At 38.6% G+C, this 20,567-nt stretch overlaps 1 protein-coding gene across 9 annotated transcripts in view; it reads left to right on the top strand.

The window, feature by feature from the left end:
• The window catches only part of KATNAL1 (katanin catalytic subunit A1 like 1), an 80,521-nt gene that overhangs the window by 14,824 nt on the left and 45,130 nt on the right, over window positions 1-20,567 (top strand). For 8 of the 9 annotated variants that reach the window (XM_081047094.1, XM_081047102.1, XM_081047099.1 and 5 more), the window contains 2 exons: window positions 6,995-7,170; window positions 9,005-9,165. In XM_081047094.1, coding sequence (XP_080903220.1) covers window positions 7,009-7,170; window positions 9,005-9,165 — 323 coding nt within the window. In that variant the 5' untranslated portion in view covers window positions 6,995-7,008. Of the gene's footprint in view, window positions 1-3,685; window positions 3,744-6,994; window positions 7,171-9,004; window positions 9,166-20,567 lie in introns of those variants that run through there. The other variant, XM_081047098.1, reaches the window with a different exon arrangement.

The following is a 20,567-nucleotide window of genomic DNA, read 5'->3' on the forward strand; positions in this document are numbered from 1 at the left end:
ATTGTGATTGTTATGCAATGACACTATAGTTGTGCTGAAGAAATACAGTATATACCGACGTGACCAGACTAATCATGCATCACAATATTCTCAACTCACAGGAAAGCAATGGTTGGAAAAAATAGAAAACTTAAAAAGAAATATGTTATCACAGCAGAATTTCTTCACAAAATTAAAAAACAAAAATCAGTCTGCACACAGAGTAAGTTTTGGGGTATCTCATTTGTTAGCCAAGCAAGGAAGTCCTTTACTGATGGTGACTAAACTAAATTGTGTTTGATTATGGTAGCCAAAGAAATGTGTTTGGAGAAAATAAATTTGTTTAAGACAGCCTTTTGGTGTGAACAGTTGCTGAAAGAGTTGAGGACATCAGTAGTCAATTAAAAAACAAGGCAAGGGGTGGCCAGATGTCTCAGTTGGTTAGAGCGTGAGCTCTTAACAACAAGGTTGTCGGTTCAATTCCCACATGGGATGGTGGGCTGAGCCCCCTGCAACTAAGATTGAGAACAGCAACTGGACTTGGAGCTGAGCTGCGCCCTCTACAACTAGATTGAAGGACAACGACTTGGAGCTGATGGGCCCTGGAAAAACACACTATTCCCCAATATTCGCCAATAATTAAAAAAAAAAAAAAAACACTAAAAAAAAAAAAAACAAGGCAAATGATTTTGAGTGGTTTTCCTTGGCTGTCAGTGAATTGATAGATATTAACAATACATCTCAACTATTGTCTATTTGAGAAGTCAGTGCTGAGTTTGAAGTTACCGAAGAGTGAGTTTTTATGAATAGTGGTCATAGAGTAACTACAGCAAAGAATACTTAACAAAAAGTTGAGAAAACATACAACCTGAAGTGGAATCTGCTAAGATGTGTTACACCTTATGGTGGTAAAAATATGTGTAGGACAGAAAAAGGCTTAGGTGAACAAATTTACAAAGCTGTGAAAATGTGAGGTTGTTAAAGTCTATGTTTATTCATTTTTTTATTTATTAGCAGGTATTTTGCAGAGAATATTTGAATCTATTAGGCGATACAGAACCAATAGTGTCTCAAGACTTCAGAGTGTCGCTCTTGTGGACTTAGCCATTGTCAGTTCCATGGATTTTTGTCAGAAGCTAAATATCCTGACTAACGGCTTAGCAGTGAGGTGTAAAGTTATATTGCAATCTTTTGAGCTTAGGGCTGATTTGCAGTTTTTCTGAATGAGCGGAACTGCTCTCAACCACTGTTATTAAACATTGAATGGCTTTGGAAATCATTTCTTTTTTGCTGCAGACTTGCGAATGTTCTTTATGTGATTCAACCTGGAATTACAAGACAAAACAGTGTTTATATGCAAATCTAAAAGTTGTTTCAATGCCAACTGATGTTTGAATTACAAGCGATAGATATCAAGCTGTTTTATGTAGCTTTCCATGCTGTCAAAAGTTAAAGCAAAGAAGTGAGATTTCCATTCCCCCAGCCCCAGATTTGCAGTAGATGTATTTTCTGAGCTCAAACTGCAGTTTCAGCAGCATTTTTCAGACTTTTATGCAAGTGCAAAAGAAATTTGCATATTACAGAATCATTTAACTGTGCAATTGAGGCACTTGCACTTAACCTTCAGTTGGAAGTGATTAATCTGCGATGTAATGACATGGAAAAGACACAGTATCAAGAGAAGAATAAATTATTTAAATGCCCTTTTAAACAAGAATATGCTGAATGAAATGGTATGCTTGTGATTTGATACCAGTATGTAATAGTACGTATCTGAGTAAAGACATTTTCAAACATGCAATTCATAAAATCTTATTAAAAAGCAGCATTAACATATGAATATTTACAAGAGATTTTGATGATTGGGAACATTAACTTTGAATCCCAACTAAATGAAATATTATCCCCCGTCCCCTCCAGAAGAGTCCATTCTTATTAGTAGGCCTGTTTTACAAAAAGTTGTGCTCAACTATTACTACTATTTTAAATTTCATCAATAAAAATTGTGGAAAATTTTGTCTTATTATATAAACACTTGAATAACATTCTCAGTTTTGCCTATTGGCCCTCAAAACCTAAACAGCTTGCTGTCTGGTCATTTACAAGAAAAAGTTTGCCGACACCTGCTTTATGTCAAGATGGTTTTGTTCTGCATAGTTGTGTACTTGCACATATTAGCAGAATTAATGCTTTTGTTTCACAATGACTTTCAAAAAAATATATGGACTCTGATAGTAATTAAATTTTAAAAAATGCCCTCTTTCATTTGGATTAGCTTACTAGAGGACTTACTAGAATCAATCCTCTTTGACTCTTGGCACAAATTTTCCAAGCCATGTTTGAATTTATTCTGGTTTCTGCCCTAACCCCTTCCTAATGCTCCAGGTGCAAGTGAATCACATTTTTATCGTACCCCTAAAATGTATGACGACAGTGAAGTTTGCAAACTTGCTGCAATGATGTTGTTAACCGTTTTCGATATCAGAGGGATTATTCATTATGAATTTGTACCAACTGGACAGTTAACTAAGTTTACTATTTGAAAATGCTAAAAAGGCTGTGTGAAAAAGTTAGACGACCTGAAATTTTTGCCAACAATTCATGGCTTTTGCATTACGACAATGCACCAGCTCACACGGCAATATTGAAATGAAGGCATTTTGATGACATTCAGGACATCAAGGGTAATACGACGACAGCTCTGATGGCCATTCCAGAAAAAGAGTTCCCAAATTGCTTTGAAGGGTGGACTAGGCACTGGTGTTGGTGCATAGGTTCCCAAGGGGAGGACTTCGAAGGTGACCATAGTGATATTCAGCAATGAGGTGCGTAACACTTCTTCAGGATGAGTTAGTGAACTTAACTGTCAGACTGCGTGTATATTACATTGCATATATATGGTATGAGCGAACAGTGTGAATGTTTGAATACAAAATTTATTACAGTAAAGACACATTGCCATTCACCCCCCGCAAAATGTGAGGTCAGTTAAGTTCTCAAACTCATCCTAGTAAAAGTGCTACACATCTCATTGCTGAATATCACTACGGTCACCTTCGAAGTACTCCCCTTGGGAAGCTATGTACCGATGCCAGTGCCTAGTCCACCCTTCAAAGCCATTTTGGAATCTTTCTTGAATCGCCATCAGAGCTGTTGTCCTATTACCCTTGTTGTCCTGAATGTCATCAAAATGTCTTCCTTCTAATATTTCCTTTATCTTCAGGTAGAGAAAGAAGTCATTGGGGGCCAGATCAGATGAGTAGGGAGGGTGTTCCAATACAGTTATTTGTTTACTGGCTAAAAACTCCCTCACAGACAGTGTCGTGTGAGCTGGTGCATTGTCGTGATGCAAGAGCCAGGAATTGTTGGCAAAAAGGTCGGGTCGTTTTCATCTAACTTTTTCATGCAGCCTTTTCAGCACTTCCAAATAGTAAACTTGGGTAACTATTTGTCCAGTTGGTACAAGTTCATAGTGAATAATCCCTCTGATACCAAAAAAAGGTTAGCTACATCGTTTTGACTCTTAATTTGGACTGACGGAACAATTTTGGTCGTGGAGAATTGGCTGACTTCCACTGTGCACTTTGACGCTTTGTTTCAGGGTCGTATTGGTACACTCTTGTTTCATCACCAGTGATAACACAGCTCAAAACATCATCTTGCCTCTCCAGAAGGTCTTGGCAAACTTTGCCCTTTGCTTTTGTTCATCGGTGAGCTCCTTTGGGACCATTTTTGCACAAACCTTTCTCAGGCCAAGATTTTCAGTTAAGATTTTCCTTACTTTCTCTATCGATGTTTAACTTCGTCTGCTATGCTTCTCATAGCCAATGATTTTGACGCACAATGTGATGCACGATTCGATGAACTTTTGCACTGTTTTTGTCAGTTCTGCTCGTTTCTGGCTGCCCTAACCGCTCTTCATCAGTGACGTGCTCTTTCCCCTCAGAAAAACGTTCAATCCATTTTTACACTGCCATTTTCTTCATGTCATTATCCCCATAAACTTGGACTAACATGTCCCTGATTTCACTTCCACTCTCGCCAAGTTGAAAAATTAATGTTTGTCTGTTGCTCTAATTCAAGCTCAGACATTCTTGTGACGGCACACAAAAACATTCAACAGGGGCGGCCGGATGGCTCAGTTGGTTAGAGTGTGAGCTCTGAACAACAGGGTTGCCAGTTCGATTCCCACATGGGCCAGTGAGCTGCATCCTCCACAACTAGATTTGAAGACAACGAGCTGCCGCTGAACTTCTGGAGGGGCAGCCGGATGGCTCAGTTGGTTAGAGCGCGAGCTCTCAACAACAAGGTTGCCAGTTCAACTCCTGCATTGAATGGTGGGTTGCGCCCTTTGCAACTAAAGATTGAAAACTGCAACTGGACTTGGAGCTGAGTTGTGCCCTTTACAACCAGATTGAAGGACAACAGCTTGGAGCTGATGGGCCCTGTAGAGACACACTGTTCCCCAATATTCCTGAATGAAAAAAGAAATCACCATTAAAAAACCCCCAAAAACATGCAACAACAACAATGGACACCACTTAACAAGACACCGCCACTCGTAGACATAAACACAACTGGGAGACACTGATATACCAAGGTTGTGAGACCTTCCCGAACTGTTTGTACAGTGCTGCCAGTGTAAGTGCACGGTGGCACGTTCACGAACTTAATTGTCAGACCTCGTACTCCCCCTCACTTCGAACACACCTATTCCATCGTTCTTGCCACTTTCTGAAGCAGTTTTCAAAGTTCTCTTTTGTGAGTGTCTTGTCTGTATTTGTGCTGTTGTGGCTGCCTCGATGTCCTGAATCGATTCAAAACGTTTACCTTTCATGATTATTTTGACTTTGGGGAAGAGCCAGAAGTATCCCAGTGCCAGATCCAGTGAATGAGGTGGATGAGGACACACCATAGTGGGTTTTTTTGACAGTAATTACTATACCAGAAGTGGTTTGTGACATAGAGCCTTTCCATTGTGATCAAAACACAGTGAATGCCGCTGCCGAGTGCTATCCAATGGAAAGGCAGGGATCTTCAATACAGGCAGCGGAGCGTGGAACCTTAGTAACAGTGTGTGACAAGTTTCAACTTGTGGGGTGCAGTCAGTTGCGTGTGAGCTATGGTTGAGGGAGGGTGTGTTTTAAAGTGCCATAAATCGTCCTCCATCATGACAACTTTCCATGTCACACCTCACTTCTGGTATGGCAATTTCTGTCAAATAAAAACATTACAGTGTGTCCTCATCCACCTTATTCACCGTATCTGGCACCGTGAGACTTCTGGCTCTTCCCCAAAGTCAAAATGATTCAGGACATTGAGGCAACCATGACAGTGCAACTAAAGACACTCATGAAAGAGGACTTCCAGAACTGCTTCAGAAAGTGGCAAGAACGATGGGATAAGTGTGTTCCAAGCGAGGGGGAGTATTTAGAGGGGGATTAATGGCAATGTATCTTTCACTGTAATAAATTTTTTTATTTAAACATTCACTGTATTGTTTGAATATTGCTCTACTGATCACTGATCTGTGAATCCATGTACTGGTACCACACTGCTTCAGTTATTTTGGCTTACTGATACGTTGAAAGTCTACTTAAAGCCAGTGTTATTCAAGTCTATTAAAACCTCATTATACTTTTCTAAACAAAGACAAAACAACAAAAAAAGAAAATATATGGAACAGCTTTATTTCTGTTGGATTCATTCGTTCATTCATTCATTCATTCATTCATTCATTCATTCATTCATTGTAATAAGTCCTTAATTGCTTTGTGTTACTGTTCTAATTTGATGATGCGTTCCATGGTTGCCCTGTATTCTGTAAATCTAATGAACATTGGAATTCTTACTTTGTGAAATAGTGACCTGTTTGCTGCAGTGTATTCTCAACTTCCTGCCATTGAACCTGTGCTGGGAGAAGGTGCAAATAATATAATAATATGCCAAAACACATAAAGGAAGCAGCTTTGTTTTCAAGAATGTACTGGAGTCATTTAAAATGCCTACAACTAGATGTGGTTGTGAGGAAGTTTTTGAGCCCCTTAAGAACAGATAAGAGGCACAGAGGGAAAGCCAAACTATCCACACCAAAATTTAATACCCTCAGGGAGGCATAGAGAAATACTTGACTCCCTCTAAGTGAGTTCGTTGGCTTGCTTTTGTAGGTAGTAAGAGTAGGGCAGTTTGGACTCCTTGCCAGGGCATCATTCTGTGCCTCTGGACTTCCTGCTCTTTATCGTCTTGGGTGGAAAGTATCTGCATAGAAGCCTGGCACGATTTGGCAGACGTTGGAAAGCCTGGAAGAAAGGCCAGAATGATGACTGGGGGGCTTTGGTGGAAGCCAGAGGTTCAGATGATGGTCTAGCATCTTGTAGAAGGGAAAAGATTAGTGACACGTAGTTATTTTCACAGACAAAAAGCTGTAGTGAGTGCCAGCGTGATGGAAGATTACAAGTGGAACAAAAAGGGCTCAGGTAGTTTGGTTCAGGCTTTTGCATAGATTCATATTGTAGGGGACATTAAATATGTATGAATGGTGCATGGACAACTATTGGCTGTTCTTTAAAGAGTGTTCCTTTATGACTTTTTTTCTTGGAGGCCAAAAAATTTTAATGTGAACTAATTTCTGCAGTTTTAATTGATGTGAGAGGAAAATGTGTGATATTTTTATGTTTCTAACATTGTCAAGAATAAATTGAAAGAAGTTAAAGCAAGTTCATCATTACTATTATTACAGCTTGTGGTAATTACAAATGAGCAAGGAAAACTAGAACCTGTAACATAAATCAATAGTTCGGAGCTGTGTAATTTCTCTTATTATCTCCTTGGGTGTTCTTTTGTGATCTCCCTGTGCTGTGAAAATTAGAAACTTTCAGTACTAGAAGATGCGTTCAGATAACCTCAAAGAAGGAGAGAACCACTTTGACTTTCAAACTAGTTTTGAGCAGGTATTTTAAAGAATAATTTTAAAAGTTTTAAAATCAGCTAAAAAGTCATTATATTTCACATTTAGGTCTTTGAAAGAATATGAATTTGGCTGAGATTTGTGACAATGCAAAGAAAGGAAGAGAATATGCGCTTCTTGGAAATTATGACTCATCGATGGTGTATTACCAAGGGGTGATCCAGCAAATTCAGAGACATTGCCAGTCAGTCAGAGACCCGGCCGTGAAGGGCAAATGGCAGCAGGTGAGACCACGTGACAGTTTCCGCAGGCGAGGGCTTGCCAATGTTCTACTTGCAAGATTAGAGCTTGAGATGCCCTTAGTAGTTCTTACTTGTCAGAATGCTGAGATGCATTTTAAAATGAACTCTGAATAGTTGTCTTTCTTGCCCAGTTAGTATTTTATATATTTTTGATAACGTATTTCATGAGACATATTTCAAAGATATTTAATTTTAATGGAATCTACTTTTAATTTTTTTAAAATTTTTATGATCAGTGGCCTAATTGTATGTGAATACAAATTTTTGAAATAAGGTATTGCTACTTTACCCTTTCATTTCTACATGTAGTTTTGACCAATTTCATAAAACTATATAAATGTCTAACCACTATACAGTATACCTGAAATTAATATAATATTGTGTGTCAAATGTAATTGAAAAACAATTTTGTTAAAAAAAGGAAAGTTTCTTCTTTTGAAAGACTCCTTACAAATACAAAGGAATCAGTAATCTAATAAGAAACCATTATATCTGCTGTCTCTTGACTATACAACTAAATTATTTAATAGTATAGTTAATAAAAAGTTGAATTATAATTTCTCCACTTATTCTTAAAACTTAAAATTGTTTTAAAATTAAAAGTACAAAGTCAAGCATTTCTTTGAAGTTTCCATTTTATGTACTAATGCCTTTTAAATGTTTCTTCTAATTTTTCCACTAGTCGGAAATTGATGTTTTTCTAAGTTTTCAGGGTAAATTTGGCTTACTTTCTGACTTAAGTGTTACCAGATTATATTGTGTGAGAACAACGTACTTGTTCTAACTCAAGTTGAAATTTTTAGTTTTCTTCTATCCTGCACACTAGCCACAGATAAGAGTGTTTTATAAATCTAGCACAGAAATATTTTTGGCGTGTTCTTAATTGTGTTAAATAGTGGCCATATCTATTCAGATATTTCTGTTACGTTTCTTTCATTAAGTTCTGAAATTTCGTTTTTCCAAGTATAGCATGTAATTGTATATAGGAGCAGTTCAATTTTACCTAGGTTTTTCTTTGGTTCTGAAGTTCCTTTATATGGTCTCTTCTACATATTATTCAAAGTAAAAATGAGGGAAAGTTTCTTAAGTTCTGCTTTATAGTCAAATGTGCTTCCTGGTTAAAAAATTAAGAATTGTAATTTTCAATCTATTTATCTGTTTGCCTTTGAAAATCAGTTTTGCTCCAAGTTTGAAAACACAAGAATCTCCCCATAGTAGGTGCTCAGTGATGTTTTGTAACTACAGGAAAAGTCTTGCTTTTAAGCTCAAAGTAAACTTTACCCAACACTTGAAAGAATTTAAACAAGGCCAGAAGAATTCAGATTTTAGGTGGAGAATTTAAGTAAAAATTGGAAGTGGGTGATTTTAGATGCTCATTACAGGCAGGCATTTTATATTTAGTAATATTGGAGGTAGGAAATGCTGGTCAAAATTTTGGCTGACGGTTTTTTGGAAGCTATTTATAAATACAGTAAAAAGATTGAGCATTACATAGATTTCTGGGAACGGTTAACTTATTACTGACTTTGTCGCTTATTTCAAATAGTTAATGGTCAGCAATTCTTTGGTAGAAATAAAGTTCCATTACAAAAGATATATAGCCACTTCCCCTATGAAAAAGTATGTATTATAATTATGTCTTTTTTCAGACTAAATTCCTGCCCTCCTATCTACTTTGTTTTTTGAATATGCTTTAATGACTAATTTTGTATACTTTGAACAACATTAAGAAAATGTGCATTTTATAATGATTTATTATTTACAATTTATGTAAACTTGAAACTGTTTCTGGTATAAAGGCTATATGTTTTTTAAGGTTCGGCAGGAATTATTGGAAGAATATGAACAAGTTAAAAGTATTGTCAGCACGTTGGAAAGTTTTAAAATCGACAAGCCCCCCGATTTTCCCGTTTCCTGTCAAGATGAACCATTTAGAGACCCTGCTGTTTGGCCACCCCCTGTACCTGCAGAACACAGGTAAATGGGACTTAATACTCTTTAGCTAATCGATATTTAGAGTAAAGAGAGCGAAGCTTTATTTGAATAAAGGATGAAAAAATCTTTTTGGGGGGCACGTAAATGTAATATCTTTGATAATTTTCACACCTACAGGTTTACAGAGTTTGCATTTGCTAAAGAACCATAGTTAGTCACTTGTCATATATCTTGCTTTTAGAACGTTGTCATGACAGTAGAAATTGCTAGTCCTAAAATTTATCAGTTAGGTGAGGTCTTAGCTTTCATGTCAGCATCCACACTTAGATGGCTATCTTGCTTTCAAACGTTTTTGCTGTGAAAGACTCTACCAGCTTTAGATGAAATGGCGGACAAGTAGGATTCCTCTGGCTGGGCTACAGTCAGTTTCCAGGGTCGTGGTGCAGAAGGAGCCTCAGTGTTCCTGAAGGTTCAAGGCCGAGTTCCAGTGTGTGGCAGATAAAGCTCTAAGGGTATGTCCCTCTACATCCTCCACACCTCTCTCTTCTTCTTTCCTGTCTTGTCTTTGCCAGTCTGTTCTTTCTTCCAGGAATACCCATAATCTCCATCTAAGCAACTCATTCATCCTCAGGTCTCAGCTCAATGTGTTTCCTCTTTGCAGCCTTTTTAAATTAGCCCAGGCATAACAGTTTGTTCATAGCAGTTATATCATGTTGCATTTCTTTGTCTCTTCACAAGATTGGGAGCTTTGTAAGGGCTAGGACCATGGTTTTATTTACTCAAGACAAAAATAACAGACTTCCATTGTTAACACAGGGTTTGGCACATAGTAGGCATTCAGCCAACATTGAATGAATTAACTGTTAATTCCGCAGGTGAGGAAAGTGAGGCCTGAGAGACCCTGACCTGTGAGTTAGGCGAGGTCAGGATCTGCGTGGAGATCTCTCTGGCTTTTAGTCCCCTGGTGAGGGATTACTGTGGCCGGTGTTGCGTCCTGGAACGGAAGTTCCCCTTTGCTCAGTAGCTGTGAGCCTGTGTTTAACTTGTCGATCTCTTGAAGTTTCCTAAAAGCATTTCAAGAACTGTGAAAAGTGGTTAATTTATTCCTTCAGCGTTTTGTCCATGGAGGGACAGATCATTTTATGATTCCCATTATAAAAACCCTGGGTGCTGATTCTTTTCTAAGGTCTAAACAATGTGATGCTTTCCTCAGATGTAACCACTTTCAGGTGTTTTGGATCAAGGTAACCATTACCCCTCAACAGGCAATGTTTCGGGAGTCGTAGGTTTGTTACCGTGGAAGATCCAGAGTAAATACTGAGAGAAAGAAAGAAAGGCATTTGGATCTGTTCGAACTTGAAAATGTTGTGTATGTATATATAATGAAATACTTTTCTTTTTTTCTGAAAGTCATTATTTCAGTAACATACTTCTAGTTTAAAACTAAAAGCTGACAATAGCTTTATTTTTATTTAGATATACTTGCCATGAATGTTATGTACATTTAAGATGTACAATGTGTTGTAATATATTTATTGCAATATGATTTCCATGGCGGGACTAGCTAACACCTCTGTCCTGTCATGTAAGTTTCATTTCCTTTTATTGGTGGGAACAGTTAAGATCTCATCTTGTAGCAAGTTTGAAGTATTGTTGTGTCATCCTGTTAATGTGATGTGTCACATTTATTGATTTGTAGATGTTGAACCAACCTGGCACCCCAGGGATAAATCTCATGTGGTCATGGTGTATAATCCTTTTAATATGCTGTTGAATTTGGTTTGCTAATACTTTGTTGAGAACTTTTGCCTCTGTATCCGTTAGGGACATTGCTCTATAGTTTTCTTTATTGTAGTGTCCTTATTTGGCTTGGTATCAGGGTAATGTTGGTCTCGTAAAAAGTTTAGAAGTGTTTCCTCTTCAGTTTTTTTGGAAGAGTTTGAGAAGGCTTGGTGTTCTCTTCTTTAAAAGTTTGGTAAAATTCACCAGTAAAGCCATCTGGTCCTGGGAATAACTTTCAGTATAGGAAATACCTGTTCTGAATTGCTGGAGAACCATGATGTATTTCAAAAAAGCAGTGGCCACAGATAATAACTCTAATATTCATGGCTCAAACTGAATAAAAACCTGTGGTGGTATTTTCCAATTGATGAACACTTACCTGGAAAGTTCTCCTCTTTGCAGAAACACTACCCCAGGTATTTCCTTTTCTTTGTCCTCCCTGAACTGCCCATAACACAGATCTGATTTCTTTTCATACTTGTGTTTCAATCCTTACTGTTAATGGAAGTGAAAGATGAATGGACTAGAATGTACTTCTCCAAACCACCATTTTCCATACTAAATTTTAAAAGAAACGTTTCCCTTCTGTGTAGCCATGTATGCATTTTTTTCCTCTGTGGGCCAGAAACCCTTAATAAAAGCAAATCTAAGACTGTATTTTGGGGTGAAAAAAGATTTCTCATTCCCATGTATATTGTCAACAGCAATAGAAAAACACCCAACTATTCCAAAAGATTCTACTAGTGAAGGAATTCTGTTTAATATCTTGAGTACTAGTGTGGGATTAGTAGTTTTACTCTTAATGAATAAGCATAGTCACAGTTCCTTCATCAAATAATAATAATTATCATAGTAACATATATGCGAGGCATATGTTAACGAAGTAAACTTTACACAGGTTTGTAGCATAGAATATCTTCATGAGCTGGTAAAATAAGTGTTGTGATTGTAAGTATAGGGTTAAGAGTTGTGGGCAGTTAGAGTTATATAATATTTTTCTCCTTTTGCGATTTTGTTTCTTCTGCAGGTTATGTAAAACACATGTAATAAAATTTTCACCTAGAGTGTGGATATAGTCATTAGATATTCTTGGTTTAATGGGAAGACACTTTACTTCAGTCTATGAGATCTGAGTTTGAGTTCTCCTTCTGATGCCTACTTGTTTTATGACCTTGAGTAAGTTATTTAGCCTCTCTGAACATTAGCTTCACTATGTGTAAAACGAGGCTCTCTGTATCATGGAATTAATTAAGAGAATTTAATGTCCAAGACAGTAACTGGCATGTAATAAGTAATTAAAATTGCTTATGGTTAACTCCGAAATAAAGTACCACAATGTTCTTTCAGATAATAGTAAGCGAATAACAGAATTTTAAAAAGGATAGCCTTATCCATAGAATTCCTAAAGGAATTTTATTTTTCCCCTGCACATTTTACATAAATGCTTAGTTTTCTAAAACATTTTGTATAACTGTGGCAGTGAGAATATGGTTTTTAAAGGTCTAAGTCTCGTGAAGTTGGTGATTATTTTCAGGGAAAGGATGATAACTGATTATCAGTCACTTACTATATGTTGTACAAGCATTATCTTATTTAAACCTCCAATTAGCTCATGAAGTAGCTACTGTTAGTATGTACCCATATTACTATTACTAATTTATTATTTTGAAACCCATTTACAGCCGAGGACATGGAAGCGTGTTATTTTCCCAAAGAGTGTTATTTCCCAAGATCATCTGTACAAGAAAGTGATAGAGCCAGGATTTGAACCTAGATCTCCTCAACTTCAGGGGTCTTATTTATATCCATTCTGCTGTGTTACTGTCCTACACGCAGTGGTGATTGTGGCATGTTTTGATAAACATGTATATCCTGATACCTGTGTATAGATCTGTTATCCACTTGATGAAATTCTTATTATATTAGAGGTGGTGGGAGAATAAAAGAGCTGAAAATGCTTAATGAAATAAATATTGATTTGTTAAATTCTATTTAAAATATTTTTCCATGGGTACATCACACTGAAATTACAGTGGAAGTCTATAGGAAAATAAAATTCCCTTTACCTTGTATTGTACAAAATGTTTGCAGGATGTATCTGGCGTGTTTGGCATTACTCACAAATTGGCTAGCCCTGCTTATGGGTCTGTGCTTTTCCTTCGTGGACTTCCAGCAGGATGTTTCCTTCGCCCTGCTGCCGCACACTGAGGCAATCTATGCAGCAGGCGTCCCAGCAGTGGTGTGCCACGGTCTGAGCTTACTCCTCCGTCATGTGCCTGCTGAGTGTAATCACGGCCCTGCTTTGAATCACCAGCAGCTGCTTAGATAAGTCAAAAGAGTCTTTTAAAGTGAATTAGATGCATTGCCTTAAACATAAAGAAATTGAACTGCAAAAGTAGGATTACGATGGGCGGTAGTTGTCAGGATTAGAATTCAGCTCCAAAGAGGTGAAGCTTCCAGATCATCCTTAGTGTCCTAAGTTAAAAGGTGTCTTATGTTAATGAAATTATTTAATAATATTTTTCATGTAAGTTTAAGTTTATTCTTTTTAATGAGACCATTTAAAAATGGTCTCTCCCAGTGGGACCTGAAGCCATGAAATTAAGATTTTCTGTGTTGGACACAGCAGTATCTGACATAGCATACAGGTATATTCAATAAACTATTCTTTATTCAACTTAAAAAAATATGTGTTAGGTCTTTTTAAAGTTACATCTTTTGGGAGAGATGGCAATAAGAAAAGGATACACATGCCTGAACTTTGTCATTTGGCTTATTCTGTAGCGAGAAACTAGAACTCTAACAGGCCTTCTGATGTTAATCTGCAAATAGGGGAAACGGCGTAATGTGTTCTGTGCACAGACAGGTAGGAAGAGTGGTTTTATCGAATTTGTGCTATTCTGTTTCTTTGGGTACTCAAATAGATTAAGAAACTGCTAGTATTTAAAATCCCAATTTGCAGTGGAAAAAGATCAATTAAGGCCAAGGTCAAATACCAGTAGACAGTAAATACCATCTCATCTTTACAGGTAGTTCACCCAGGCTCTGGCTCACTTATTCTCCTGGGATTCCGAGGTAGGAATACGAGTTTTTCTCTCAGTCCACTAATTAAGAGGTTCTCCAAGTTAAGTTTACTTCTCTCTGCCTCATTTTTCTCCTCTGGAAGATGTATATTGTGATGAGATTGTTTTGTCAAATTGTTTTGAAGTCTTAGGAAGAAAGACAATATATCATTGATCCATCCAATATGTATTTTGTGAACACACATCATATGTGAGGCACCTGTGGAAAGTATAAAGGTACCCCCACCTTCCACACACACCTTGGTCTCAAGAAACCAGTGGGAGAAAATAATCCAGACATCCTGGGCAGCCTGGGCTGGGACGCTGGCACCTGTTGTGTCCAGGTACTGTGCCAGAAGTGTGCTGGGGGCGTGGGGGGATGCAGAGACAGACAGAGGCCTGTAAAGTGAGTGTGGGAGCTGCGACTGTAGACTCGGCCGCGTTGGGTGACGAGTGTGATGCAGAGAATGCGAGGAAAACCGGCACAAATGATGAACCATCCAGGCCGAGCTGCTGGGTAAGAATTGACACGAGAACCAGCGCTTAAGACAGATTGGGCTACGGGTGGGCCCTTAGGTGTCATCAACAAGTAAGGAATTTTAAAAAAGGAACTTTAAGGTCATTGTTTATATGATGGAATCGGTTATTTGCCTAATATGATTGGCGCATTGAGATCATTCTCATTTTCTTAACCTTCTGGAGTCATATTCTCTTCTAAAATTCTGTTTTTGGAGAATGGGATGGACTACATTTTTAGCCTGTGGGTAGAATGTAGGAAGTAGCGCTGATTCACCACGACAACGGACAGTTATGGAGTTCCTAACTGTGAATCAGGTACTGTGCTAATAAACTCTTTACATGGTGTATTTCTTAACCTTTACAACCACCCTCTGCAATAGGCACTACTATTATCATCCCTGGTTTTTACACGAGATTGAGGTGTAAAGATTCTAAGCAATTTTATGAAGAGCTGCGTGTAGGTCAGATAAGACGGGACTGAGAATTGGATTGGGTTGAGCAATGGGGAGCTCATTGGTGACCTTGAGCATTTTTGGTGGAATGGTGGAGAATAATGGAATGGGTTCAGAGAATGAGAAGAATTCAAAACAACAAGTATTGGGAAAGACATGAATCAAGGTTTCTTGTTGTTTTAGAGGGAAAGGAATAACAGTATGTTTATATGCTGATGGGAATGCTACAGTGGAAAGGGGAAAATGGAAAATGTGTGGGAGAAATGGACGACCGGAGCAATGTCCTCGAGTGGACAAGAAACGATGGGGACTGGTGCACCAATGGAGGGTACGTGGAGACAGCTGATTCAGAGTACCTGGAGGGAAGGCAGGCAGGTGTAGGTGTGGGCAGCTGTCTGGGCGTGGGCCGGTGTACGAGGTGGGCAGGTGTACAGGCAGTGGGCAGGTGTACAGGCTGTGGGCCGGTGTACGAGGTGGGCAGGTGTACAGGCCGTGGGCAGGTGTCGGGGCGTGGGCAGGTGTATGAGGTGGGCAGGTGTACAGGCCGTGGGCAGGTGTCGGGGCGTGGGCAGGTGTACGAGGTGGGCAGGTGTACAGGCCGTGGGCAGGTGTCAGGGCGTGGGCAGGTGTACGAGGTGGGCAGGTGTACAGGCAGTGGGCAGGTGTACAGGCCGTGGGCAGGTGTACAGGCCGTGCGCAGGTGTCGGGGCGTGGGCAGGTTTACGAAGTGGGCAGGTGTACGAAGTGGGCAGGTGTACGAAGTGGGCAGGTGTACGAGGTGGGCAGGTGTACAGGCAGTGGGCAGGTGTACAGGCCGTGGGCAGGTGTCGGGCGTGGGCAGGTGTACGAGGTGGGCAGGTGTACAGGCAGTGGGCAGGTGTACAGGCCGTGGGCAGGTGTCGGGGCGTGGGCAGGTGTATGGCGTGGGACCTGTGGAAGGTGATTTCAGTGAGGGAGGAAAAGCAAGCAAGATAGTCTAACAGTGAGGACAGGGAGCAGATGTGTTCCAGGGTCCAGACTCTAGTCTGAAGTACCCCAGAGAGGGAGATTATTCCATGTGGCTGTTTTCTTTTATGTTTTCTCTGGGGAGCATTTGTCTTATTTTGTAGAACTCACTAGACATTTGAAATCTTTATTTTGGAATTCTAGATATTTGTTAACAATAAGTGCCTAAAAACTTGGTATTTCTATCATTTTTTAATGTTACAGAAAGGACAACTGAAAGATAGAAATTTTAATTCATTAGAGGTAAACTAAGGCATGGGAACAAGATAGTGGTAAGTCAAAATGAAGTCATAACACGTTACTTTAAAATTCTATTGAAAAGCCTGTGCCTTGTTGCCTGTCAGCCCCTGAGTTTCCCCTTCCTTCTTCCTTCCTCTGGCAGCTGCCATGGTGTCCTGGACGTCTAGGGCCTTTCTCGGCCCCTTCTCCTTAGGAACTCAAATCCTGGGGCTCCACTCACTGCAGGACTGGGGCTGAATTCTTGAAGATAACTTTCCCGTTTAATACTGGAACACCTCTTCTCAAGACCTACTGTGTTTAACTTCTGTAACACTTGATGTTTACATCTTTCTTCTTGACCTCTCTTCTTAAGGTCTTCTTGACCATAGGTCAAGACCGTAAGAGGTCTTTCCTCTTTCCGTGACATTACACCATTCTGGTTTTCTTCCCCTTTTTCTTTCTTCTGACTGTGGCTGCTGCTTTGTTTTATCTCCTCCTCGTGTTGTTCCCTACGAGTCTTCACTTCGCTGCTCTTTCTGTATTCAGTTCTGCTCGGCATGTCCAGCATCCTCTGTGTGCCAGGCACTGGGATGCAGAGAACAGAGGGCTGGTTCTTGCCCTCTAGGAGCTCAGGTTCTAGAAGCCGTTTCCTTGCCTAAAGCTGGATTGTTAACCAGGCTTTGGTTTCTTATCCGAACTCTGCCCCTTCGTGTCTGTGAGGACCAGCTATTCAACCTCTCCTTCATTTCCCACTTCTGTAAGTTGGGGGTCGATTCTACAGTTACCTCATGGAGTTATTTTGAGAATTAAATGACTGAATGCAAGTAAAGTGTAAAGGCAGCCTGGTACACAGGAAGTGCTTGAGGAGTCTCTGTTTTCATCCCCTACTCCCTGCCATTGGTTGCCCCTCCATGCTCCATGGCCGATGCCCAGACCTCACACGGCCCCTGGGGGCTTACCCTGACCGCCTTAGTTAAGGCATTTACCCCTCACTTACCATCAGCACTCTACCCCTTACTCTGCACAGTACTTACTGCTACCATTGTTTATCGTCCCCACTACATGGTAAGCTCTGTAAGGTCACGGCCTTTGATTTTGTCACTGTTGTAGCCCCGGCACCAAGAGTGGTGCCTGGCACAGGGTCGGTGTTCAGTAAATATTTGTTGAGTAAATGAGTAAGTACAGTGCTTAGATTTTTTTCCATGTGTTTATCAGTTGTTTTGCTCATTATGCCTTGCATTTTACTCTTTCTATATTGTTTCTTCTTTGCTGAAACAGGGTCTTTAATAGTCTTACATTAGTGGTAAACACTCAGTTTTTGCCCCAAAATAGTTTAGTACAGAGTACTAGATTGGTAGTTATTTATTCTCTGTGCTTTGAAGATGACATTAATAATAGTATTATCTTGCTTTCTGGCGTACTGTTATCAGTCTAATTGTTCATTTGTAGATAACTTTTCTCTTTCATTGTTTTTATGAGTCTATTTTTTGTCTTTGGTGTTAAACAGTTTCACTATGAATCATCGAAAGTGTGGATTTATTTTTACTTATACTACTTAAGACTTGTGTTTCTTTTGTTTTGAATTTTTTTATGCTTTTGTCCGCTCATTTTATAGTCTATAACTGATAGTTCTATTATCAGAAGCTATTGGAAGTCTTATCTTTTTTATTTCTGATGGCTCTTGTTTGCGGTAAAGTTGAGAATGTCTCCTCAAGGTTTTAGTCATTCTAATATGTCCAGTGTTTGCTTCATCCGGGTGCCGTAGGGATGTCGCCTACCCAGCACTGCTCTTGGGTAAATTTCTTTGCTCAAGGTGGTATAAACCTGAATCCCAAATCACATGAGAGCAGGCCCTTGGTTACTGTTTCTAGGGGAGACTTGCTCATTCCACCAGTATAGAACAGGTAGAAAGATGTACTTGTTTTTTCCGTGTGTGTGTTTGCTTTATTTTAAACTCTGCCATGTCACTGAGGTTGTAGCCCTTTGGGAGTCCTGGCATTCTGGGGTAGTCTCAGTTCAACTTTGATTGTGTGGACCTCAGGCCTTGTCTCACGTCTTACTGTGTGGTCATTGCATCTCAAACCCTTAGGTGTCTCAAACTCCAAAGAGCTGCTGTGTCATCCACCTTTTTTTTAATTTTATTTTTTGGCCATTATCATTTGGCCCTCTAGTAAGAGCACCTAAGTATATAAAGGATATTTGTTACATTTTACCCAGAATTCCTATGTTTTATAGTGAGAAGGTTTTCAGCTTGTTTTTGTTGTTACCATATTTATTATGGTATACTATTATTTTTGTATTTCTATTATAAGTTCTTGAGGGTCTTATCCTATACTTTGTTGTTTTTGAGGACTGTTTATGGCTTAGTTGGGAACTTCATAAATACTACATAAATACTACTTCAGCAAGGCTGTAGTTGTAGTATTTATGTGTTGAAAGAAAGGGATGTCCAGTATAATTCTTAAAATACGTATATATTTTCAGATAAATTATAAGCTTCTTGAATGCAGGGATTATGTCATATGTTTTTAGTGTCCCCATGGTTTGAAAATTAGTAGAATAATCTCAGAACTTGACTACAAGCTACACAAAGAACTGCAAGATACTTAAAGTACAACGGATATTATTTTAATCATCTTTAAAAGTTCTGTAGTTCTTATACTCTGAAAGAATGCCATTGTCTATGTAGTTTTCAGGTCTTTAGAGTTAGGCAGAAAATAAATTAAATATTTTAAGTTTTCAGGTTCAAAATGCCAAAGAAGAGCAAGGTACAATCAAGGAATTAACCTGCCCAGGAGAGGTGGGATTCTACCATAAGACTAAAGAATCACTGATGTTATCTGCCCCTCCCCCCACCTTTGAAGTGATAGGATGACTGGCTTTGCAACTTTAAATCAGGCTTAGTATGACCCATCAGAATCAGTGATAAGAATCCAGTAACTATCCTAGCTGAAATATCTGGTTGTGGGTAACATCAAAATCCTAAGAAGGCAACCCCCATGATATTAAACGGGATTATGTAATATTTGGTGTGAAAAGTATGGCTGCAGCTCCAGTTTCATGCCAGCTGAAATTTCTGGTTAAATGTTACTTTGGTTAAGTTGGATGATAATTGTCTTTTATAGTGGGTAAGCATCTTTTAACTCCAGGAAAATTTAGAATTAATAATAGAAATGTCTATTAGACATTATTAGAGAATCATATTAGAGAATCAAAACTATAGTAATAATATTTTCCTGTTAAGGAATATGTGCACTAATGCATACCGGGGGTGCCAAAGAAAAATATACACGTGGACACTTTGGTCAACATTGCTCAGACAGTAGTTCGCCGTAATCAGAAGTGTCTGGATGCTGATGGCAACCACTTTGAGCACCTCTTGTAATTGCAGAAGTCAAACGTTACTTGTATTGTTATTGGTGTGTATTGAGTATTACAATATTAATAGTTTTTTCCTTTCTTAAAATGCGCATACATTTTGTTTGCATCCTTTGTATTTATTTTTACTGTGTTTCTCTGAAAATAAGACCTAGCCGGACCATCAGCTCTAATGCATCTTTTGGAGCAAAAATTAATATAAGACCTGGTCTTATTTTACTATACGACCTGGTATCACATCACGTCACGTCACGTCACGTCTTACATTAATTTTCGCTCTAAAGGACACATTAGAGCTGATTGGGTAGGTCTTATTTTCCGGGAAACAGGGTATGTACTTGTGATGTAAGAAAAGATGGCTAATGAGGGTGATGAGCATGCAATTGCAATTCAAATGTATTATGTAATCATTTAGATCTCTGATATGTTTTACAAAACATTTTATGTTTATTTTTAGGTAATATGTAGGAGAAATTTATGCTTATTTATAATTTTAATTTACTAGGTTTATAAAAATTTCTGTTTATAAATTATTATGCTTTGTTAAGTAAGACAATTGAAGAACTAAGAAGGAAGGAAAACATGTTAAATTTCAAAATGAAGGTTAAAAATTTTGGTGTCATTTAATTAACCAGGTTTGTAAATGGGACCAAGCATTATTCAAAAGCCTCTTAAAAGTGACTTCTAAAATCTGTACTCTTGTATATATAAAAATATTCGTAAGCTGAATTTAAAAGCTGTAAGGAGGGGATTGCTGGTTAAATCCTTACATGAGCCACGGAGCTGTGCCCTCCTTAAAAAAAAACAAACAGTAAAAACTTTAAGGAATAACTGAATTTTTGCATTTTTAACTTTAATAAGTTGAATATTTAAAACAGGAAAGTAAACCTTTGAAGAGTATTTTTTTGCATGAAAAGCACCCTTGATACAAACAGTTCGTATCAGCATGGCCTGTAGTACTCACTGTGTTTCTGAGTGGGTTCGATTTGCTTGTTAGGTAATGAGGAAGACTTAATATAAAACAACT

Source organism: Rhinolophus hipposideros (genome assembly GCF_964194185.1).
Source record: "Rhinolophus hipposideros genome assembly, chromosome: 4".
NCBI lineage: Eukaryota > Metazoa > Chordata > Mammalia > Chiroptera > Rhinolophidae > Rhinolophus > Rhinolophus hipposideros.